This window comes from Sinocyclocheilus anshuiensis, unplaced genomic scaffold (genome assembly GCF_001515605.1).
Source record: "Sinocyclocheilus anshuiensis isolate Anshui unplaced genomic scaffold, SAMN03320099.WGS_v1.1 scaffold1762, whole genome shotgun sequence".
Classification (NCBI taxonomy): domain Eukaryota; kingdom Metazoa; phylum Chordata; class Actinopteri; order Cypriniformes; family Cyprinidae; genus Sinocyclocheilus; species Sinocyclocheilus anshuiensis.
Genome location: NW_015547656.1, coordinates 451568 through 476031, shown reverse-complemented (window position 1 = coordinate 476031; position 24464 = coordinate 451568). Strand labels below are relative to the sequence as shown.

At 34.8% G+C, this 24464-nt stretch overlaps 2 protein-coding genes and 1 pseudogene across 2 annotated transcripts in view; 2 read left to right on the top strand and 1 right to left on the bottom strand.

The window, feature by feature from the left end:
- LOC107702168 (PRELI domain-containing protein 1, mitochondrial-like) overlaps positions 1–6973 on the top strand; it is an 8162-nt gene extending 1189 nt beyond the window's left edge. Inside the window, exons 3-6 of the mRNA XM_016504411.1 lie at positions 583–808; positions 4063–4176; positions 4402–4480; positions 6591–6973. Of these exons, the coding sequence (XP_016359897.1) occupies positions 583–808; positions 4063–4176; positions 4402–4480; positions 6591–6682 (511 nt within the window). The 3' untranslated portion in view covers positions 6683–6973. The remainder of the gene's footprint in view (positions 1–582; positions 809–4062; positions 4177–4401; positions 4481–6590) is intronic.
- Positions 6974–10679: 3706 nt separating this feature from the next.
- LOC107702145 (neogenin-like) lies at positions 10680–12230 on the bottom strand (annotated as a pseudogene).
- A 6434-nt stretch (positions 12231–18664) lies between these two features.
- LOC107702169 (uncharacterized) overlaps positions 18665–24464 on the top strand; it is a 6303-nt gene continuing 503 nt past the window's right edge. The window contains exons 1-5 of the mRNA XM_016504412.1: positions 18665–18698; positions 19084–19125; positions 20399–20626; positions 22187–22345; positions 23781–24464. Coding sequence (XP_016359898.1) covers positions 20482–20626; positions 22187–22345; positions 23781–24464 — 988 coding nt within the window. The 5' untranslated portion in view covers positions 18665–18698; positions 19084–19125; positions 20399–20481. The remainder of the gene's footprint in view (positions 18699–19083; positions 19126–20398; positions 20627–22186; positions 22346–23780) is intronic.

Below are 24464 nucleotides of genomic sequence, written 5' to 3'. Positions count from 1 at the left end.
CATAGAAAGGAGACATGCAAAATGTGCAGTGTTGGGGTGCCTCAAGGACCAGGGTTGGGAACCACTGTTAATCTAAGCATCTAAAAATTATCCTCCGCATTCACAGATGTTTATTTAATCTCAGCAAATCAGTTGCTCTGACTCTGATTTTAGTTTATTTTCATTGAACATTCAGTGGCTTAATTAGAATTGTAGTTTGCATGTGTTTTTAAACAACAAATAGAAACAGAAAGTATAAATAATAAACTATAAATAATACATTATTTTGTCTCTCATGCTTTACATGTTTTTTTTTAAACGGATTTAATATCTTTATTATATATTTGTATTATATCGAGTTTATGAATGTGTAATATTATATGCCCTATGTGCATATTTCTGTAATATATTTCTATAATATATATATGTGGATTACTTGTGGATTATTGTGATGTTTTTATCAGCTCTCGTTCTGACGGCACCCATTCACTGCAGAGCATCCATCGCTGAGCAGCCTATCTAAGTCAATGGCTTCATATTTCTCTGTTGTATTTATTTGATTGTTTTATGCACTATATGACATTGTGAGCGTGTTTCTCTCAGCACTCATGTTCTGACGGAGGACGTACTTTTCCGCGAGGTGACGCCGGATAACCGGCTCCTGTCCCGGCGGCTCCTGACGAAGACCAATCGTCTCCCTCGCTGGGCGGAGCGCGTCTTCCCCGGAAATCTGTCGCGTTCGGTGTACATCATCGAGGATTCAGTCGTCGACCTCGGAAACAGAAGCCTCACGTCGCTGGCCTGGAACGTAAATCACGCTAAATTCATGGTAAACGACAACAACACACATATGAACATTTACACTTTATTTAGAAACATGCTTTGAAGAGAACCAAGTCTGAAGTAGATACTGTTATTTTCATATGATTGATATACTGTCATAGTTTTTGTTAATATTTTGAATTAGATTTTATTTTTTTAGACTTTTATTTTTCATTTTAATTATTTTAAAATGTAAATAAAATCTAAAATTTAATTAGATTTGATTTTCTGTTTTAATTTTAATTTTAGAGTTTTAGTTATTTTGTTGTATGTTTTTGTGATTTTTATTATTTTTTAAATGTTTATGTAGTTTTTATTATTTCTTTTTAATTAGTTTTAGTTATTTTAGCACTTCAAGTTAAACTAAATAACAATTTGAAATGTTGCTTTGGCAACTAGCTGAACAAAAATTATTGTAGTTTCTTAAAAATATGTTATTTTAATTTTTTAATGATATTTTATTTCAGTTAACATTTATTCAATTATCTTAAATGGTTTTTATGGTTTTACAAACCAACAAACATTAGTGTGATTTATGCTTGTGTTTGTAACAGTATTTAATGCCTAAAACAGATTTACAGAAAGACATTTTAGTTTTATTAATTACAAAATGACGTTGATAAAGCGCTAAAGTCAGTCATTGATCAGTTTGCTAACATCAGGACTTCAACTGGAAGATCATTTTCATATTTCAACTTGATCTTTATCTGTTTCTATTGATATCATCAAACTGATGTGTATCATTTGATGTTTTTAGAGTAACACAAACCAACAATCACCACAAAACATCCATGTCTGTGCTTCTGTTTCCCTCCTAAATGATGTCACTTCCTGCAGGATGATGTCACTAAAGAACTTACAGAAGACAATTTAAACATGTTTTGGTTGAAAGATTTTGATTGGAGAAAAGAAACATGAATATTTCTGTAAAAATGGACAGTTTGTCATTGTAGAAATGAATACAGAGGCGTACAGAAATAAACATCCATTCAGTTTAAACCAAAGGCTAAAAATGCACCTCTACATTCACTTCACTGTGATGAAAGCAAACAATATCGAATAAGATCTCCAGAAGCTGTGAGTGTAATATTTTAAGCGGTTTGGGTGTGTTTATCGTCGTTCTTTGATCATATCTGATGGTGGTTTGTGAGATTGAGGGGATCTGAAGGTTTGTGTCTCTTTATTTCCCCCAAAACTGTTAAACACAAACTGCTCAGCTCAATTATGCAAGCAGGCTTATTATAGTTAACTAACACTACAACTAAAACCATACATAAACAAAAAATTAAAAGAGCTTAACTGAAATAAAATCAGTTTAAATTTAGATTTTTCATTTAGTTTAACTTGATGCACTAAAATAACTAAAATAAAAAATAAAAAAAACTATAAAATTATTAACATTTTAAAAATAAAAACGACAATCAAATTGTCAAAAATGACAATAATATTTATTAATATATTTGCATTTCTCATTCTCATAACTAAAAAAAAATCTTTATAGACATTAGACAAACCTAATAAAAGTGACAAAAACACATAATAAAATACCAAAAACGAACTAAATATTTTATTTCAGCTAGTTGCCAAGGCAACATGTTCATTTAGTTTAACTTGATGTTCTAAAATAATTAAAACTGAAATAAAAATAACTATACAGACAACAAAAACTATTAAAAATGGGAAAGACACACAACAAAATGATTAAAACTAATTGCAATTTTATTTCAGCTAGATTCCAAGGCAACATTTCTTATTTTCTTTTAGTTTATGTTTATATTGATGTACTAAAATAACTAAAACTGACATAAACATGAACAAAAACAAACAAAAAAACCCAAATATAAATATTTTATTTCAGCTAGTTGCCAAGTCACAATTTTTCTTTCATTTAGCTTAACTTTGTACTAAAATAATAAAAATTAAAACTGAAAAAAAAAAACATTTAAAAACTAAAACAAATAAAAATGACAAAAACACTTAATAAAATGACTAAAACTAAATATTTAATTTCAGCTGGTTGCCAAAGCAACGTTTCTCATTTTCATTTAGTTTAACTTAATGTACTAAAAAACTGAAATAAAAGATTATAAAAAGCTATGTATAAACATTTAATAATTACTAAAACTAACCAAAGTTAAAATGAAAACGTAAAATACATACAGTTGTGGACATAAGTTTACACACCCCTTGCAGAATATGCAAAATGTTCATAATTTTAACACAATAAGAGGGATCATGAAAATTGCGTGTTATTTTTTTATTTAGTACTGTCTTAAATAAGCTATTTCACATAACAGATGTTTACATATACTCCACAAGACAAAATAATAACTGAATTTATAAAAATGACCCTGTGTGTCAATTTTTCTTATTTTCATTAAAGATCATATTTTTTCATTTAGTACTGCACTTCAGAAGCGACATAAATACATACGTTTCCCAGAAGACAAAATAAGGACAATTTACCCTGATCTTCCAAATCAAAAAGTTTACACCCCCCAGCTCTTAATGCATCGTGTTTTCTTCTCGAGCGTCAGTAAATGTTTTCACCTTTTGTAATTGTTATGTATGAGTCCTTCAGTTGTCCTCAGAGTGAAAAGATGGATCTATAAATCATACAGTCACTGCTGGAAAGGGTTCAAATATGCAGAAGATGCTGGAAAACTGAAGAATGTGCAGGAGCTGGAGGATTTTTCTGAAGAACAGCAGGTAGTTGAACTGTTCAGGACCAACAAGGAACTCATGAACAACTATCACAAAACATAAAAACAGTTGTGGATCATCCAGGAAACTACACACAGTATTAATATTCAAATTTTCTTTTGAACGGGGTCATTTTTATAAATTCAGTTATTATTTTGTCTTGTGGAGTATTTGTAAACATCTGTTATGTGAAATAGCTTATTCAAGATAAATAAAAAAGCTTATTATAAGCTTATTATAAATAAAAAATAACATGCAATTTTCATGATCCCTCTTATTAACATTTTGCATATTCTACAAGGGGTATGTAAACTTATGAGCACAACTGTTTATATATAAAAAAATAATAATTAAAAATATAAATAAAAACTATAATTGTATCTCAATGATACTGAAATAAAAGACTTCCGATCTGATTGTCAAACAGTAATGCTACTGTTGGTTATTGCGTCTGACTGTATGTTTTGTAACCTGATGTGTGTGTGTGTGTGTGTGTGTCTGAGTGAGAGTGAGTGTGAGTGTGAGTGTGTGTGTGTGTGTGTGTGTGTGTTTTACCAGCTTGTGGTGGAGCGCTGTGTGTTCATGGGTGAGCAGGACCGGCCTGTTTGGACGCGGATCACCAGAGAAGCCTGGGTCTCTTCAGGAGTCTTTGGGCTCTCCAGACCCATTCAGGTAATGCGACGGCTGAGCGATTAGAAAACACACAGCGGGGATCGTCACCGTAGCGCTGTTCTCGCGATCTGGGTTTGAATCTGACCTGCGTCAAATGCCCAGACACTAAAAAACAAGCAGGAGAAACGATGATGAGAGACTGCAAACTGACATAAACATCCACGAGTGTTCTGCTGATATGAATTGTCAGCATTATGTTGTAATACTGCGTCTGTCATCCTGCAGGAGTTTGGTTTGGCCAGATTCAGGAGCAATCAGGTGAAAGCGATGAGGGGTTTGGAGCACGCGCTGTCAAATCTACAGAGTAAGAGCTCTGTTCACAGCAAGAGCAAACACCAACAAAACATGGACAAGAAAATGCACAAAAACAAATCAACAAAAGGTCTAAAAAACCAAAAAGAGCTCATATTCATGTGATTCAGTGCAAAATAAAACCCATCTGACAATAAAGACACTGCAGTGATATAGGAATGGCTATAATGTCAATCATAGAGGTTTACTGTTAATAATAAGTACAGCTGTTGTAATAAAATGGTATTGTGTTGGTCAAGGTTTTTGTAGTACAACTGAAACTACAATTAAAACCATTAAAAAAAAAACACAATTTTTGTTACTCAAAATACTGAGACTTTAACCGAAATAAAATAGAAACAACTTTTTTTTTTCAGCTAGTTGCCAAGACAACATTTCTCATTTTAATTTAGTTTAACTTGATGTACTAAAATAGCTAAAAAAAAAATTTTTAAAAAAAACTAAATAGAAATATTTTTAGAAAACACAATTATTAAACTTTAGCTAAATTTAAAATAGAAAATATTAAAATAAAAACCGATGCAAAATATTAATAACAACTAGGGCTGCCCCCTGATAGCTGACTAACCGTTAGTCGACAAGAAGAGGCTTAGTCGATCAAAATTTTATTAGTCGCTGAAAATAAAAATTCCACGGGAAGTGGCGAAGTCATGAAGTCCGTGACGGACAGATTATTAACAGCTGGTCTATGTGGTAATTACAGTACATCGGTCATCCAAACGTTCGTTTTGTTCATCGACCTCAAATGTGGCTTATCATCTGAAACATGTAAGTAGCAGCAACGCAACATTACATGGCTGCTCGTTTTAACGTTAACCTAGAAAAATGTGCTGAATATAGCGCGCTCACTGCATGACAGTTCACTTGGAGGCGCCGGTGCAGTCATTTCCATTTAACTTAAAATACTCTTGTCATTTTTGCTCATCCAGAGTAATACATCTTTCAAATCTGTAAAAGGTCTACTTTTATTTGCGTGCACTCACAACAACAACAGAACGTTGTGCTTTTGTAAAATAACGAAAGCAAACATTATTAGGTCTCTTAGGGCTCTGTGAACTTAAGCGTGTAAAAAAAAAGCGTGTTTGACTCACCGAAATGAAAAATATATCTATAGATAGCGAATTGTCTAATTTTAAATGAACCAATTCAAATGTAAAACAAGTATTTTTAGATTATGCAATCCGTATGAAACGTGCACGTCCACTGTGGAGATCGCTGCAGCCGAAAATACAGAAAACATTATTATAATGTTAATGTTAATGTTAAGTCTTCTTGCTGTTTTTTCCCTGATGCATTCATAATCATTACTTCTGCCGGTGCGCTGTGGAAAGTTTTATGCAGCGCTTGAGCGCTGATAGGCTATAGGCAATAAAGGCTCATTATTATGAATTATATGGTTTATTAATAAAACGTGCGATTAGTCGACTAATTGCTAAAATTAACGACTACTAGTCGACTAGAAAAATCTTTAGTTGAGGGCAGCCCTAATAAAAACTATAATAGTATTTCACATTCCCATTTGATCAACAACTGCTTTTCATATCAACTAAAAGAATATAGTAAACACACACAGTATATTTTATTTAAATAAATTAATTAATGGTATGAATAGGCCTTTATCTCTTAATCCTGAGTTATATTTATTTGTATAGTGCTTTTTACATACACGTTTCAAAGCAGCTTTACAGAAAATCATGATAATGTTTATAATATCTTAATATCTTCATGCCTTGTAGTGGCATTTATCAGATTAGAGCTGGACGATAATATAGTGACATTTTGAGACTTTACAAGCAATCAAGCGAATGCAATTTGCTATAGTATATACTGCTTTATGTGAGTTTATTCTTGACCTTAACACTTGAGTAATAAGTTGTAAAGACACATGTTTCATAACTGTAAAAGACAGAAAACAGAACAGATTAAATTATCTCAGTGTTAGTTCCTCTTTCCATTGCTGTTTATCAGTATTACATCTGACACCATGAGAGCCTGAGGTCAAACAAACTCATTTTGGCTTCTGTAGAAGATGAAACATAAAGTGTGTTCTACAGTAACTCTACAGTTTCTTCATGTTTTCTTCTGTATGTCCATCATTTCAGAAGCATCGGCCACGTGTCATGGAGATTCTGCCGAGAAACACAAAAACCTGAATTCAACCTCCGAAACCCAGAAACCTCAGCAATACATATGATCAGTACGAACAAAGAGTGAATTTCATGATCTTATCAGGTCATCCCAAAAAAATCAGAAGAAAATGAAATGAAATTTTTAGGAACATTACAATTTTTATGATCATAAAATTGTTTTATGACAGTTACATTTCCCCCCAGTTCTCATGACTGCTATGCAGAAAGATTATTTAAACTGTGAAGTATTTATTTATATATCAATGTAGCATTTGTTGTACAGCCTTTAAGATGATTTCATTTTTTTTTTATAGTGAAAGTGAAAGTGATGTGACATGTGGCCAAGTATGGTGACCCATACTCGGAATTAGTGCTCTGCATTTAACCCATCCAAAGTGCACACACACAGCAGTGAACACACACACACCGTGAACACACACTTGGTGCCTTGCTCAAGGGCATCTCAGTCGTGGTATTGAAGAGAGCATTGTACATTCACTGCCCCCACCTACAATCCCTGCCGGTACGAGACTCGAACCCACAACCTTTGGGTTATGAGTCCGACTCTCTAACCATTAGGCCACAACTTCCCCTGCATTACAAATCACTGCATTGCAAAACTGTTTATTTAATACAGAAAGAAATTACAATAGAGAATCACTGCAAAACTGAGTTTATATCACGATCCTGAGTTTAAACCTTGTGAGTTTAAATCTCGCAATTGTTAGTTTAAATCTCGCAATTCTGAGTTTAAATCTCATAATTCTGAGTTTAAATCTCGTAATTCTGAGTTTAAATCTCGCAATTCTGAGTTTAAATCTCGTAATTCTGAGTTTAAATCTCGTAATTCTGAGTTTAAATCTCGTAATTCTGAGTTTAAATCTCGTAATTCTGAGTTTAAATCTCGTAATTCTGAGTTTAAATCTCGTAATTCTGAGTTTAAATCTCGTAATTCTGAGTTTAAATCTCGTAATTCTGAGTTTAAATCTCGTAATTCTGAGTTTAAATCTCGTAATTCTGAGTTTAAATCTCGTAATTCTGAGTTTAAATCTCGTAATTCTGAGTTTAAATCTCATGCGATAAAAGGTCGCAATCACCTTCTTTTTTTTAACCAGTGGCAGAAACAAGCCTCCATAGAAATATGACCTGGACATGTTTTCATGAGATTTACCCATAAAACAAAGAACTTACCCAGAGAATCCTGCGATGTGACCTTACTTCATGGCTGCTAAGTAAAGTAACGGTAAATGATGAAGATTAAGCTCGCTCTGGAGATCATGCTGTCCTGTACTGTATGTGTTTAGAAATTAGATTAGAAAACTCAGGGACAGATACTTGTTTGATTGTTTACAATTGACACTGTCACCCTGCAGTGTTTCTGACGTAACGCACAGTAGAACGTGCTGTCGTAGTTTATTTATAAAGTGCAGTCCCAAAATCATCAGGCATTCTCACGTTTCAATTACACTCTTCACTCAAAATGTTATTCTGATCGTATCATTTGTAATTTAAAAAAAAATAATTAAAAATATTTTTACTAGAGGTCTCAGGCTTTTGGATCCTACTGTATTAGGATTTAAAATAATAAAATACATTGCTGTATAACATATCATTTTATCAAATCAATTATGAATTTATATCAAACAATTAATTGAATTTCAGGTTTAAAGCGATCAATATCTTACAGCTGTGCCTCTGACTGTTTTAATTCGTTTCTGGTCTAATAATATGAGAAAATGCACCATATAATATAATTTTGAGAATGTTTTAAATTATAAAACTATATTTTGTTGTAATATTTGTTTTGCTCCATTCATAATGTTTTTAATTGCATTCCTTCGCAGATGCTTTAGTGTGAAATTTAGTTTGTTTATTGTTCTGAAAATGAATATTTCACTGTTCTGTAGCTGTATTAATTTAGCTTTTGCTTGAAAGAAATGAGACATGGAATCTTTAAATAAAGAAACAAATGATGAAACTCTTGTAGTTTGAGTTAATTACATTATTATCTTCATCTGTACATTTAGTTTCTTTAAAAAAAGCTTTTTTTCTTCTATATGATTCAGTAAGTTTTTTTTTCTCAAGAAGCTGAAACCAGAACTTGCTGATTAATAAAATATTATTTCTGTCTTTCTACTTCAAAATGTCACATTTAATTCAATGTTCCTTGCAGATTCTTTGTAAATATCTGTGAAATCTACTAGCAATTTGTAAAATTGTTTCTATTTTTTTTCAGTGTATAATAAATATAACTTTTCAAGAAATATTTAAGCAATTAAACAGATACAGAATCCAAACTATCCTTCACAAGCATAATATATAGAGCCTCCAAAGTAAGAAAATAATGTGTATTACTGTATTTAAGAAATAAACTGAATCTCCCAATCATCTTCAAAATACAAAAATCTTAGAAAACAGAAATCTAGCATTTATTCTAACAATGTCAACTTTAATTTTTACAAAATGCAAATCTATGACACTAAACATGAAATTAAGCTAGTAGTAAGCATGATACAAAGCAAATTATGTTAATGTAAAAGCCATCAAACTCTTTCAAATGATCATAAATCAATCTGGGTTGTTGTTATAGGCGAGTGTATCATGTTTTATCTTTCTGCACACTGTGCTACAATGCTACATTTCTCCAAATCTGATGAAGAAACAAACATCCACATCTTGGTTCTTTTTAAATTCATTTTAGTTTTCCAAATACTGCAAGGTGCGCACACAAAAACACATTTCAAGCATTTCGGCCGAAACTTTCAAATCAAACAGTGTTGAAAATCATGAAAAACATGAATGTAGAAAAGTGTTTCAGTAGTGTATGGCTGTTCACGTTTAGCTGAATAGAATACATACAGTCGAATACATCACCTCCTCCTGCAGACAAACACACATTACAAACAAACCTTTCTGCATATAAACCGGTTTGTATAAATACGTGTGCAAAATTCAACACTAACCTTTTTACAAGCTCTTTTTTCCCCTTCGATATGTGTGACGCTGGAATAAGTCACGTCATCCTAAAAGACAACAAGTTGTTCACCAGCTGCAACATGCAAAAGCAAATACTGCTGCTACACATGCATCTGCCTTTAGATGTTATGTTTGAGCTCGCGTATGGACAGGTAAACGTGTCATAACATTCTCAAAAAAACAAAAAAAAATTTACGAAGAAAGAAAACATTTTATGCATGCACATTTTTGCACTGGCCTCAGTGGATTGCACCATCTTGTTCAGTGCAACCGCCGCGTATGTCACGTCATTCTGTGTATAAAAGTGCATTAACTGTCAGCAAACACACCCAGTGCTTTACATGAGTCCAAACTGGGAAATTTCTTGATGAGGAAATGAGAGAATTAACTGCGCAGAATGTCATATTTTAAAACAGAAAGCATTAAGATAAAAAGCTCTGAGCTGTTTTACTAATGAGAAAGCACTTTACAACATTTTCTTGCTCTGACATATGAAATAATAGTCCGAAAAATCTTTTAAAAATGGATCAGTTTATTGAACCTTCAGACAAAATCTAAAAATAAATTTTGCATATGTATTTGATCCAACAGGCTTTTATGGCTCAGATAGTCTGATAGAGTGAGAGTATGTGAGAATATCTGGAAATATTGCTAAAGTTATTCTGATGTTTACTTGATAAAACCTCGAGCTGAAGCTGGACATTTGTACAATTACACTAAAAGAGCTTTTACTGGATAAAAAAACCCTCTAAACTAAAACGTAGGAGATTGTGTGTGAGTGTGTGTGTGTGTGTGTGTGTGTGTGTGTGAGTGTGAGTGTGTGTGTGTGTGAGAGTGTGTGTGTGTGTGTGTGTGTGTGTTCAAACCTCTTGTAAATCTCCAGCAGATGCATCCAGCCAGTAGCAGCCACATCAGACCGATCACATCAGAAGCATCAGATAGTATTGATATTTGGGAGCACTTGTATCAGCAGAATCTGAGAACACACACACAAAAAGTCCTGAATGTCCCTGTTCATGTTAACAGTAACTCAAATGCTTTGTGTAGTGTCTCAAGCTTAAAGTGTATCACTGAAATCATCTGAAACTACTCGGAGGTGTTTTTACCTGTAACAGTGAGATTTACGTGTCTGGATTGTTTTTTATTGACGAAGCACACATACAGTCCTCCAAGTTTCACCTTTAATGATGAGTCTGGTGTGAGTGGATGTTTTGTTGTTAACTGTGCATCTGTAAGTGCCCTGGTCGTCTTCAGTCAGATTGGAGATCAACAGAGACGTCTTATGAAACGTCTGAACTCTGTCTTGGTACCGTGGAGTTTCACTGGACTCTACATGGGTCCATCTGAAGTCCTCGGGTTTGGTGTTTGGGTCTTTGCATGAGCAGGACAGAAGCACAGAATCACCCGAGTACTTCGTTTTAGGTTCCTGGTCATTCTCTGACAGTGTGCGTCCTGTGAGCAACAGTGTGAAAGCTTTGTTGTACGGATACTTTTCTTCTGCAGCACTGTTTGATTAACTGAATTCAGTTTATTTTTTAAAATAGGCATGAAAGTACTATCACTATCCAAACTTAAATTATTGTATTTTATGAACACTTTGGATAGGTTGGTCTCTTTTTAAAGAAGAAAATCAGCAGATTATTGCAAAAGTGGAATTTTTTCAAAAAATGTAAATATCAAAAAGTTATAGAAGTTTAAATTTACTGTAAAGAAAATGCACTAATAATTTTATTTTATATATAATAAATATTTTACATAACAGGTTTTACTCTAAAATTGGTATAAAATTCAAGCCTTATGTCTAAATAAGTTATGTTCCAAATTTGAAGTTGATATGAAAAAAATTGAGGTTCCTGTGAGATTTTATTTAAGGCGTTATACCACAAACAGCCACCGGGTGCCATCCAAACTCCATTGAATTTTTTTAAATGCATTTTTCTGTCACAAATGTCTAGATTTCTCTGTCAATATTACTTCTATCTCAAAATAACTCAGACCTTTCCAATGATATGTTTTATGTCAAGATTATAAAAAGGTTTGATTCTAAAAGACGGTAATGCATTTTGTAATTTGACACTTGACGCCGCCCACTAAGGGGGAGGAGACCGCCAAAAGATTTTAAAGTACCATTTCCATGGTAACGCAATGTCCGATTTCAAAATTTTCACAGGATGAATCTTGGGCTTCTAAGCTTTCAAATGATATATGATTTATGATGATTACTAAAAGATTTGATGGAGAAAAAGGACAACAACAAAAAAAGAGCACCAAGCGTCCCACAGGTGGGACGGTGACAGTTAGGGGTTAATGAAGCAACAAAGCATCTCGTTCCAAACAAGATCACTTTAAAATGTGAAAATCGCTCATTTTTTTACCTTTAACAGTGAGACTGAAGCTCTAGTGTTGATTCTCATTACTCCAGCAGGAATACAGTCCTTCATCTTCCTCAGTCAGGTCAGAAATCAGCAGAGAGAGGTTTCCTGAACTTCTATCAAACATGTGAAATCTGCCCTGATAGGGTCGATGGAGTTCAAACTTAATGGACTGGTTTATTTCTCTGTAGTTTGGTCATTTCCATCTGAACTCTGAATCTGGTTTATGACGAGCACTACATTTGACCGAACAGGACAGAAACATCTCCAGAATCCTTCATTCTCTGTTATAGAACAACCTGCAGACACAAAACAGACTCATAGATCTGATTATATACGTATACAGTCAAACCTACATTTATTCATATCATATCACAGTTTATTCGCTATAGTTTAGAAAATGGTAATAAAATATGACAAGAACTCAGAGTTAGACAACACTTAAGCAAAACACGGTCAGGTCAAATGTCTGAATAATTTTTGGTCCCAAATTTTTATCAGTTTTACTGGTAGTCCACTGTATGAAGAATTTTTGGGTATAATATATCACAGTTTACTTTATTTTGCTATCCTCACTTTACATAAATGAACTACAGTGTCCTGCACCCACTAGTAAAAATATATCAAAAATTATATCTGGTGTCTGAATAATTTTTGGTTTGACTGTATATCATGATGATTGTATCTGACATTACAAGACACTAAAAAACACTTTGTTGGTTCAACATAATAAACTACATCCTGCCTTCACTTGATCGCACCGATAGTCATCAAAACTTGTGATATGTAAAAGTAAGAAAAGTAAGAAAACACACACTAGCACACAAATGACTTCAAAGGTAACAGACACACACTTAAAAAAATCTCACCACTTCTCCAGTTGATTGATTCATTAAGAATTGAAGACTTTTGTATTACAAGTTTTCTGAAATGTTATATTTAAATATGCAAAAGGGGCATTACATTAATTTACAAATTTACATACATTTCCAGAACATTCAATAATGCCAGGTTCAAAATTCATATTTGATGTTGACATATAAGAGTTAAAAGTTTTTCAAGAGGGGATTTTGGATTTCTCTTTTTATCACTCTATAAATTAGAAAATGCTGTCAAAAGACAGAAAAATTATATATATATATATTTTTTTTTTAGGAATAAAATTTTGTATAAATCAGTGTGAATGACATATGAACAAACCCCTCAGTAAAACTATTCTTTCCACTAGTTTGAAACAACACCTTATGGAAAGCCAAACATCCCAAAATCTCAAAACTGACCTATACAAGTTTTTGCCTTAGTGTCTTGCCTTCAGTGGTTTATGTTTGGTCTGCATGTATTATAATGAAATCAAAATACCTCACCTTCAATAATTAGATAGATATATATATATATATGCAAGTCACCACATCCTGAGAAGTTCTGTTCAAAATGCTGACTGGAGAAAGAGTCAGGGCTGTATGTGAACTTTTTTTGCACATAGCACTGGTGCTACCGAGGTTGAAAGTTTTGTAGTACAGGTCACACAATTGTAGCACAAAAATAAAACACCTGTTACCATCTCTAAAAACAACCACAAGTAGTGCATTTCATCACTTAAACAGGCTTGTGACATTACTGTTCCATACAGGACACACAAAATCAAGAAAGGTTTTCAGACAAACATTTTCTTTATTTGCCAAAAATGACCAATTGGCCAAAAATGTTGTTTTTATATATCAATATAACTAATAATAATTATGATTATTATTATTATTACTAAATAAAAACATGAAACAAAATAAGAAATACTACCATTGTAATACCACTATTTCTCTTGTTCTCCCTCACTAAATTCTTAAGTGAATTTGGAGTAAAAAGGTAGGTCTTTCAGGGTGGCCTGGGGGGAGGGGAGGTATCAAAGCATATCAACTGGTCACTGGGGTTCCTCAGGGCTCAGTTCTCGGACCCCTCCTTTTCTCCATATACACTACATCACTGGGTCCCAAAATACAGGCACATGGTTTCTCCAACCATTTCCATGCTGATGACACACAGCTCCATCTTTCATTTCAACCAGATGATCCAACAGTAGCTGCACGGATCTCAGACTGGCTGACAAACATCTCGGCATGAATGAAAGAGCATTACCTACAGCTCAACCTGGCAAAGACTGAGCTTCTCGTCTTCCCTGCCACTCCAACTCTACAGCATGATTTCTCCATCCAGCTAGGTTCAACAACAATTACCCCATCAAGTTCGGTCAGAGATCTTGGTGTAATCTTTGATCACCAGCTGACTTTCAAAGACCACATTGCAAAAACCGCTCGATCTTGCAGGTTTTCATTGCACAACATCCAAAAGATCAGGCCCTTCCTAACGGTGCATGCTGCACAACTAGGCTGGACTACTGCAATGCTGTTCTGACTGGACTTCCATCATGCACAATCAAACCTCTTCAAATGATTCAGACTGCAGCAGCATGTCTGATCTTCAACGAGCCCAAAAGGGCCCACGTCACTTGCAGACATTGATGCTTGCATATAGGACAGGCACAGGCTCAGCACCCACCTACTTCCACTCACTACTACGAATCTACATCCCCTCCAGAAGCCTGAGATCTGTAAGTGAGAGATGCCTCATGGTACTATCACAGGGAGGCACAAAATCACTTTCCAGAATATTTTCGTTCACCGTTCCCGGCTGGTGGATTGATCTTCCCATCCCCCTCCAGAATGCTGAATCCCTGACAATTTCAAGCTCCAGCTGAAAACTCATCTCTTTCGTCAACACTTGACTGCATCCTAATATTTAAAAAAAAACGTTGCTTTCTCTTTCCTTAATCCCTAGCTGTCTAGCTTGTACTAATCTGAGCAATGTCTAAAACTCTGTATTACGAGCACTTCCTGTGTTTATTTGCCTCTTTATGATGAATCGCTTGTTGTATTCCTCAAATTGTAAGTCAAATTGAAATTGTAACTTAAGATAAAAGCATCTGCTAAATGAATAAATGTAACTGTAAATGTAAAAACATGTCATTAAATGCTCTCTTTGTTGGACAACAGGTTTGTCAACAAGCTCAAACATGCAAAACTGTATTGCACGCGTGCTACCGTGGTAAATTTATTCATCGCACAGAGCGATTTCTTCGTAGCATGTATGTATGTCACATATATGACAGCCCTATTCTGCAGTTAAAACAGTACAGCATGGTGCTAGCAACGCCAAGGTCATGGGTTCGACTCCAAAGAAAAGCAAGAACTCATAAAATGTAAATGTGTACCTTGAATGCATCATAAGTCGCTTTGGATAAAAGTGTCTGCCAAATGCATAAATCTACATTTAAACGCAAATATATCATATATGCCCAAAATATGGGATCAGTGTACATCTGACTAGAACAACTCATAGCAAACTGTGCCATTGTTTTTGTAAATGTACAAATAATGCAAAACAAATAAATTGGGTTTTTCTTCATTAAATCAACAAACTGATTTCACAGAGCTGTGATGCAACTCAGATAAGTAAAATAAACTCATAAAACAGGTCTGTATGAGTTCCTCTAGTGGCCAACAGATGAAACCTTCATTTTGCTCTTTTGCAGAGTTAGACATGATTGTGCACCTTTAATTCATGCTTTCAATGCTTTTAGCGTTAATGACAAAGATGCAAAGAGACTGAGACAGAGACAGACTCTTACACTGGCATATTTCTTTAATTGTCCAATGGTCTGATTCCTGTCCACCAGTGTCTATATTTTTACCGATAACAGTGAAAATCATCAACATGCACATATTAAAAGTGCAGTGGAAATTATATTGAATACGTTTTGCATTTACATTTACATTTACATTTAGTCATTTAGCAGACGCTTTTATCCAAAGCGACTTACAATTGGGGGATACATAAAGCGATTCTTCTTAAAGAGGCAAACAGACACAGGAAGTGGTTGTAATACCAAGTTCTTAGACATTGTTCAAATAAGTACAAGCTAGAAAGAGAAGGAATAAATAAAGAGAGAGATTTTTTTTTATTTTTTTTTTATGATGAAGTCAAGTAGCTTCGAAAGAGATGGGTTTTCAGCTGTCGCTTGAAAATTGTCAGGGATTCAGCATTCCGGATAGGGGTGGGAAGATCGTTCCACCAGCCAGGAGTGGTGAACGAGAATGTTCTGGAAAGTGATTTTGAGCCTCTCTGTGATGGTACCACGAGGCGTCGCTCACTAGCGGATCTCAGACTTCTGAAGGGGATGTAGATTCGTAGTAGTGAGTGGAAGTAGGCGGGTGCTGAGTCTGTGGCTGTTCTATATGCAAGCATCAATGTCTTGAACTTGATTCGAGCCGCAACCGGTAGCCAGTGCAAGGAGATAAAGAGAGGGGTAACATGGGCTCTTTTGGGCTCGTTGAAGACCAGTCGTACCGCTGCATTCTGAATCATTTGGCATCATTCATGATCTCCCTTGACAATGACTGCAATCAGTGTGTGTTCAGGTCTGATTCTCTCTCCGTCAGGTCAGTATCATGGTTTTAGTCTCTAACCTGTACAGTTGTAGCAGCTCCCTCTGTGGAGACACTTACCTCACCCTTGATGACATCACTTCCTGTCATGGGATCATCCCAGGTGTTCATTGTACAAGCCAAGCATATGCATTCGGCAGAAGTGTGGGTAAATGTATCTGTGTTCATCTGCATCTCTCCCTTCTATAATGTTCGAAGAACAGAAAACAGGGCAGTATTTAAACAACCTTTCACAAAACAACTGATCTTTCATCAATTCTTTGTTTACAATACTCAAATATGTGAAATAAAACACATTGCTGCCAGTGCTCGATATTTTATACATATTTCATACCTGTACATGTCTCTGCTATATGAAAAAACACCTGTCCTGAAAATACAGTAAAACAATTTTAACACTCAGTATCAAAAATGTACTCGCACAGAATTTAATAATCAGTGAGACCAAACATTTATGTTATTTTCAGCACAAATACTGCACCCTTCTGTTCTGAAATAAAATTAAATATTCAGAAGATAATCCGCTCTATACAGCAGATGGCACTCATTTCACACAGAAAAAAAAAATTATACGAAAAAAGCTGATTCTAATAATAATAATATTATATATATATATATATATATAAACAAAACATTTTTTATTAATTATTTTATAGAATACTTGACAATAATAAACACATCAACATCTGGAGATATTTCAGTGTTTTAAAATACATTTTCGTCCCATAGGCCTATACAGAAATGTAATATATGACATATATCGCCATAGCTAGCCTATATGTTTCCAGGCGATATATAATTTTTACATATGTGCATTCTCTGGGTAGATGAATATAGGCCTTTATGAGTTTATAACATATACAAAATTTTATTATGGATATTTTATATATGTTAATAATAGGCCTATCTATCTATCTATATTTTTTAATTGTGTTATATGTATAATGTAGCCTATACGGTATTATGTCAACTATATATTTTATTTATATGCAACTTTATTAAAACAACATATAGGCCTATACATTTTTAAATATGTTTATTTTTAATATTTACCTATATCAGCATATATTGACGGTTTTTAGGATGGATAGCCTATACATCACATATATGTCCAAAAAACTATTGCACATACATATTTGTATGGGCTAGATTAGATATATGAAATTGTTCCAATTTCTAATGGGATTCATATATGTTTTAAAATACATTTTCGTCCCATAGGCCTATACAGAAATGTAATATATGACATATATCGCCATAGCTAGCCTATATGTTTCCAGGCGATATATAATTTTTACATATGTGCATTCTCTGGGTAGATGAATATAGGCCTTTATGAGTTTATAACATATACAAAATTTTATTATGGATATTTTATATATGTTAATAATAGGCCTATCTATCTATCTATATTTTTTAATTGTGTTATATGTATAATGTAGCCTATACGGTATTATGTCAACTATATATTTTATTTATATGCAACTTTATTAAAACAACATATAGGCCTATACGTTTTTAAATATGTTTATTTTTAATATTTACCTATATCAGCATATATTGACGGGTTTTTAGGATGGATAGCCTATACATCACATATATGTCCAAAAACCTATTGCACATACATATTTGTATGGGCTAGATTAGATATATGAAATTGTTACAATTTCTAATGGGATTCATATATGTTTTACTTAATTTATATGACATATATTTCATTTATGGATATTTAATATATCTATGTATTTTACATTTGCGTATGGGATGTCTCTGAATCACAGCAGTTATTACAGCTACGTAAAACATTATAAGGACACATTTCATAAACAATATTTCCATACATCTGCGGTCTCACCATCCTCAGCTGTTGCTAGGAGAGACGCACGTCTGCTCTGATTGGTCCGCATCCTGCAGCCTCCAGCCAATCAGCGTAATATCCGATAAACGCTCCTCACATTATGTCTGCAGACATCGGTTGTACAGGTGAGATTATGTATCTGAATGTAACGCGTGCGTAAGTAGCAAAGCTTTTAATGTGCGGTTCGTTGTGTCGGTAAAACATCACGGCGCGTTCGGCCGTCTGTCGGTTGTGATGCGGCGGCTGAAGCTCCGGGTGGAAATGGCGGATGGAGAGAGACAGTCGGTGCAGAATCCGAAGCAATGAGCGAATCAGAACACACAGCGACTTCATTCCAGGCCGACTGCTACAATAACACATCAAGCATCGCGTTTATACGGTTGGTGCATTTATATCATCGATGCAACTGAACTGTGTGATTATGATTACCGCGGGTGCATAAAGCATCACTAAACTAAAGCTCATGTTATGTCTTCTGCATCAGCTTGGGCCCGTTTAATCGTTTCATATGCAGACAGAAACAATTGCTTTGATGTCTGAAGTTCGGTTACATGCAGTGGTTTAATGCAGATTAACGTTTATATCTTCTTCCTCGCAGGCCCAATAGCAGCTTTCATATATTACACATATAACATAATTTGTCGCGTGCATCTCTCCTGTACACGCTTTAGAATGGTATTCGCGTTTATAAGATCAGAGTTGAGGATAAAAGGTTGTTAATATCAGCTAGAGTTGATAATTATGTTTTTTCTTCTCATTTATAGATGATCCTGACAGTGTATGTGGACACCTGTGTCCTTCACCAGGTAAAGGAACTAACAAACACGTGTGTTAGATATTGAAAGGTTTATGTCCATATTTCAAGTCCTGTCATAATGTCCAAAAGCAATTGGCAAGTAATTAATTTTCAAATGACTATTTTCTTTGACCCTTGCAAATAATCATCCTGTTTTTGCCACTGTACACTACACTACCCTGTTATTTTAGTATCATCGAGATAATAGTATCATATATTATATTTTGAATTAGTTTTTCTCTTTATATGTTGCATTTTCATTTTAGTTCAAATTGTAGTAATGTAATTGGTCATGCTTTACTTTTTATAAGGTAAATATATTAGTTTTGCATTAACTAACAATGAGCAAGACATTCGTTACTGTATTTATACATCTTCGTTAACTAGTAAAACTGTTCATTGTTAGTTTATGTTAGCTCATGTCCATTAAATAATATTAATAGATACAACTTTTGATTTTAATGATGCATTAGTGTTTACATTAACATGTTTTAGAAGTATTTTTCATTTTTAGTTTGTGTTAACTGATGTAGTAAACCAATGTTAAGAAATGGAACCTTATTGTGAAGCATTACCATGTAATTGTGTTTTTCTAGTTAGTTATTTTACATCAGTTTAACCTAGATGACAATGAGAAATGCTGCCTAGATTAAAAAAATCAAAGAATTTTATTTTATTTTTTTTACATTTTCAGTTAACGTTTATTTCAGCAAAATGTTTTAATGGTTTTAGTTACCTATAATAACTGTGCTACAATATTATTTGTAGCTGAATGCATGATAAAATTAGCCAGAATATTTAATATGTTAAAGTCAGACGATGGTCCAAATATAAGGATTTTGACTCTAGACTTTTATTTTTTATTGATTGATTGATTGTAGTCTAGTTCCAAAAATATTTATATTCAAGACTCAGTATGTTTACATACTATATATACAAATCTTAATTTCAGAAGATTAGTGTACAGGTAAATTATATTTATATTTCACCACACAGCACAAACAGTAGAAGTCAACTTGAACCCATTTTAGCTCTGTAATGTGATTTTTTTCTAAGTAAAGCAGCACATTAAATAAGAACAAAAATGTAGTGTGGGACTTACTTTATAAGTTCTCAGCTGAAAAGGAAATTCATTTTAGAGACGAAAGAAGTAATTTGATTAAAGATCATGAAAACATTTTTACAATAACATGCACTGATGAATCTTTCACAATTAGACAAGTCCATGAGGTCTGATTTTAACGATCTAAAGATCGTGCTCTCATTTGATCTGCTCCTGTAAGGCTCAAGCGGTGTGGCCATAGCAGCAGGTCTGGAGGAAGAGGAGCAGCGGGTGTTTCGGTGGCGCCACGCCCTGCTGCAGGGTATGGAGTACCACAGTTCAGGGACGCTGCCTCTCCTGGGCAGCCCGCGCTACTGTCCCGGCACTAACAGCGCCAGCGGCTACCTCTGCCAGACTGGCCACTGCTGCCAGGAGACGGGCTGCTGCACCTACTACTATGAGCTGTGGTGTGAGTCCAGCAGTTTACTTTGCATATACACACACCATTACTTATAATACTCCTTAAAAATGCAAATGATGTCGGCGCCAATAGCCTCATTGTTAGTGCGACATCAACATATAGCGCAACTGTGCTCACAGTGACCCGAGTTCAAATCCCGCCTCAAGGTCCTTTGCTGATCGCGCTCCCCCAATACTTTCCTGTCATCTCTCCACTGTACTCTCAAAATAAAAAGCCCATAAATATAACTTTAAAAAAATGCAAATGATGTTGTTTACTCACCCTCATGTCATTCCAAACCTGTTCGACTTTCTTTCTTCCTTCCTTCGAGTCTTCCATTTTGGGGTGAAAAGTTCCTTTCAAGGAAGGCAAAAATTCTTACTAATAGATATCATCATGCTTAAATTAAATTAAATCATACAGTAAATCAAGACAGTTGTTTTGTATTACAAGTTTTCTGAAATTTTATGTTGAAATGTGCAAATGATGCATTATCTAATTAAATATGCACTAGTATGTATACCATATTTCCAGGAAATAAATCTGAATATTGGATAAAGCCAGATTCGTAATTATTGTTTGATTTTGTTGACATATTAAACTGAAAGGGTTTTATAGAGGGGATTTTGGATTTCTCTTTTTATCACTCCATAAATCAGAAAAAAACTGTCAACAGACAAAAAAAAGAATTTCCACTATGTTTTTAGGAATAATATGTCATAAAAATCAGTGTGAATGATATATTAACAAACCCCTCAGTAAAAACCTTCAGAATTTAGTTAGGAATAATACTGTAAAATTTTGTGTATGTAAGTGCTGCCGAAGTAGAGAAACAAACTCTTTTTGAGAAAATTGCCTTTAAAGATATGTGTTGTAATTGAAATCTATGCCAATACTTAAAGTGCAAAAATAAACTCAGGTGAACGATAAATGAACAAACCCCTCAGTAAAAACCTTCAGAATTTAGTTAGGAATAATACTGTAAAATTTTGTGTATGTAAGTGCTGCTGAAGTGGAGAAAAAATTCTTTAAAGATATGTATTGTAATTGAACTCTACAAACGCAAATAGATAAAGTGCAATAAAATAAACACTTACATGTGTATTTAGGATGTTTTCTTTCTACTAGTCTGAAAGAAGACATATTAATATTATAGAAGCAAAATAGCCCAAAATCTTAAAATATCTTTGAATGTCATTGTACCTGCTCACCTGTCAATCACCCATTGTGCTCAACTGTTGGTTTAAAGGAAACCACCTGATTAACTCAACTTAATGAAGAAAGCACTTTCAAAAGTAGACCAAAGTGCTGTATAGAGAAAAAGAAACATATTAAAAACAACCAGCCTAAATCATCATATCAACAATGACAAACTTGTTGAGTTTCATTGCCGTTTGAGTAAGTAAAGCCAAAAATACGGTCTACAGTACCTGCACAAAACGTTACAGAATATCTTCGGTTTCTGTGGCGACAACATGCAAATATGTACGTACATGCAACATGTAGCTTGACTAAATTAATAGTTAGCATTCTGCGTTAATTCTGTGAGTGTTCTCGCGTGTGTTTCAGGGTTTTGGTTGCTGTGGAGCGTGCTCATCCTGTTCAGCTGCTGCTGCGCATATCGACACCGGCAGGCGAAGCAGCGCGTCCAGCAGCAGCAGAGACAGAGGGAGATCAACCTCATGGCTTATCACGGAGCCTGCAGTTACCAGTCCATGTTCGACCTCAGTAAGAACGCTGTTCACTCACTCTAACATAATCACACTTATTAGAAAGCTCTTGTTTTGTCAAAACAATTGCCGAGATTAATACAATTAAAGCAAAGATTTCAATAGAATACAATATGTGACCCTGGACCACAAAACCAGTCTTAAGTGTCAATTTAAGTAGCCTAATGTTAATGTAATGTACGCTATAAACTACACACATCATAAACCCGCCTGTTTAGACAAGTACCTGATATGATGTCAGGAAATATTTTAATATGACTGAATTTGTATTTAAAGTGATGACAACTCAATAAAAGCATTCTAAGTTGCAAATTATTACGCTTTAATTCATATAGTTATTCAAACAGCGAGTAAATTATGGAGAGAGCGAGCAAAGAACATTCGCATTAAAGAATATTATCACTGACTTCAGTCTAGCCCAGGGGTCTGCAACCTTCAACATCAAAAGAGCCATTTTGGCCCCTTTAAAATTCATGTGGAGCCACAAAACCTATTTGATCCCTAAAATGAAGATAACACAGCATATAGCTAAAGTTTAATATTCAGTTATGTTACAGGGCAGAGGCGTAGCAATCGTTTCAGAAGTGAGGGGGACAGAAATGTCAAATGTAATAAAAATAATAATAATAATAATAATAATATTTATGTATGTTTGTCTAATTGACAAAAAAAGAAAACTTTTTCTTATGTCTTACTTTTAACTGGCTAAGAAATAAAATACACTGCTGGACAATAACCAATAATTTATAGGCTATTCTATAATATTTTTGATACATATTTTCCTAATTACAATTTTATGATTATGATTGTTTTATATACTACAAACACCTTTTCCATTTTTATCACAGAATAAGGCTGAAAAAATATATTTTATAGCTTCTGTACTGTAATATATGTTATCATTCTTTATTTATTACCTGGAGAAGACTTGAAAAACACACATAAACCATATATTGTCGCAATTGTGTATTGTCTTCACATTCATTAGTTATGGTTTATGCTTGTTATTCAGCTTAGCTACAGCGATCGCTGGATGCCTTTGGATTTCCTGCACATCAAAAGTTATTACTACTTCTATAAGTCCGTTTTGGACTTTCTGCTCAAGAGTGCCCTCCGGCTTCGAGTATGAATGAAACATACACTGCAGGAGAGTGTTGAGTGCTCCATCATGTTCACAACTTTTTTGGATACGAATAAAATGTATCCAAAACGATGTGACTATCTTGTCTCTTTTAATTTAAATCTAGATTTATTCACACTTGCACTTGAAAACGTCTGCGTGAACGCACTTGCCCAAAAAAAGTGCAAGGGAAGAGTTTAGGTTTAATTAAAAGTCTGGGGAACACGTCTCCCGGGTATTCTATGCCCATGCTACAGGTAACTATAGAATCTACAGATGCAAACTTACATTAATCGTGAGCTCTCATTGGCAGGTTTCCTCGCCTCACTTAAACTGCCATCCTATGAGGAAGTAGCAGCCCAACCCAGCACCCCGCCCCCTCCCTACAGCTCCGTTGCCTACTCACGAGGCTCCGCCCACCCCGGCCCGAGTCACATGCTGTCATCGCAGAGCTCTGACAACTACACCAGCTGCTCCTGCGACTCCTGCTGTCCGTCATCGCCCTGCAGCTCCTCCCCCTCTTCGGCTCAACTCACAGATGAAACTGATACTAGCCACGCCTCCACACCCTCCCTCAGTGAGCCTGGCCACGCCCACTCAGTGGTCATGCACACCGAGTGCGTTCCAATGCAGCCACTCAACGAAGGCGGCCAATCGCCAACGCGAAGCACAGCCGAGGTCGTGGAAGCAGAGCTTCCAAGAGCCGCCCTTCCGGCATCCAGTGGCAGCAACAAACCGGTGAAGAACATCACTAGTAGCACAGATAACATTACTGAAATAGTAGACGCATCCCAAACTATTAGTACTAACAATATCTGTGATGCAGATAACATTAACAGTCCAAATTCAAAGAATATCACCAGCCTTTGTCATCCTACTCCACCATCCTCCTCATCGTCTCTCCAACTCTTCTCTATGTCTGACCCGCTTGGTGTTCGTCCCGAGCAGCAGAATAACGCAGCTCAGAAGGAGGAGCCTGTCCAGGCCCCGCCCCCTC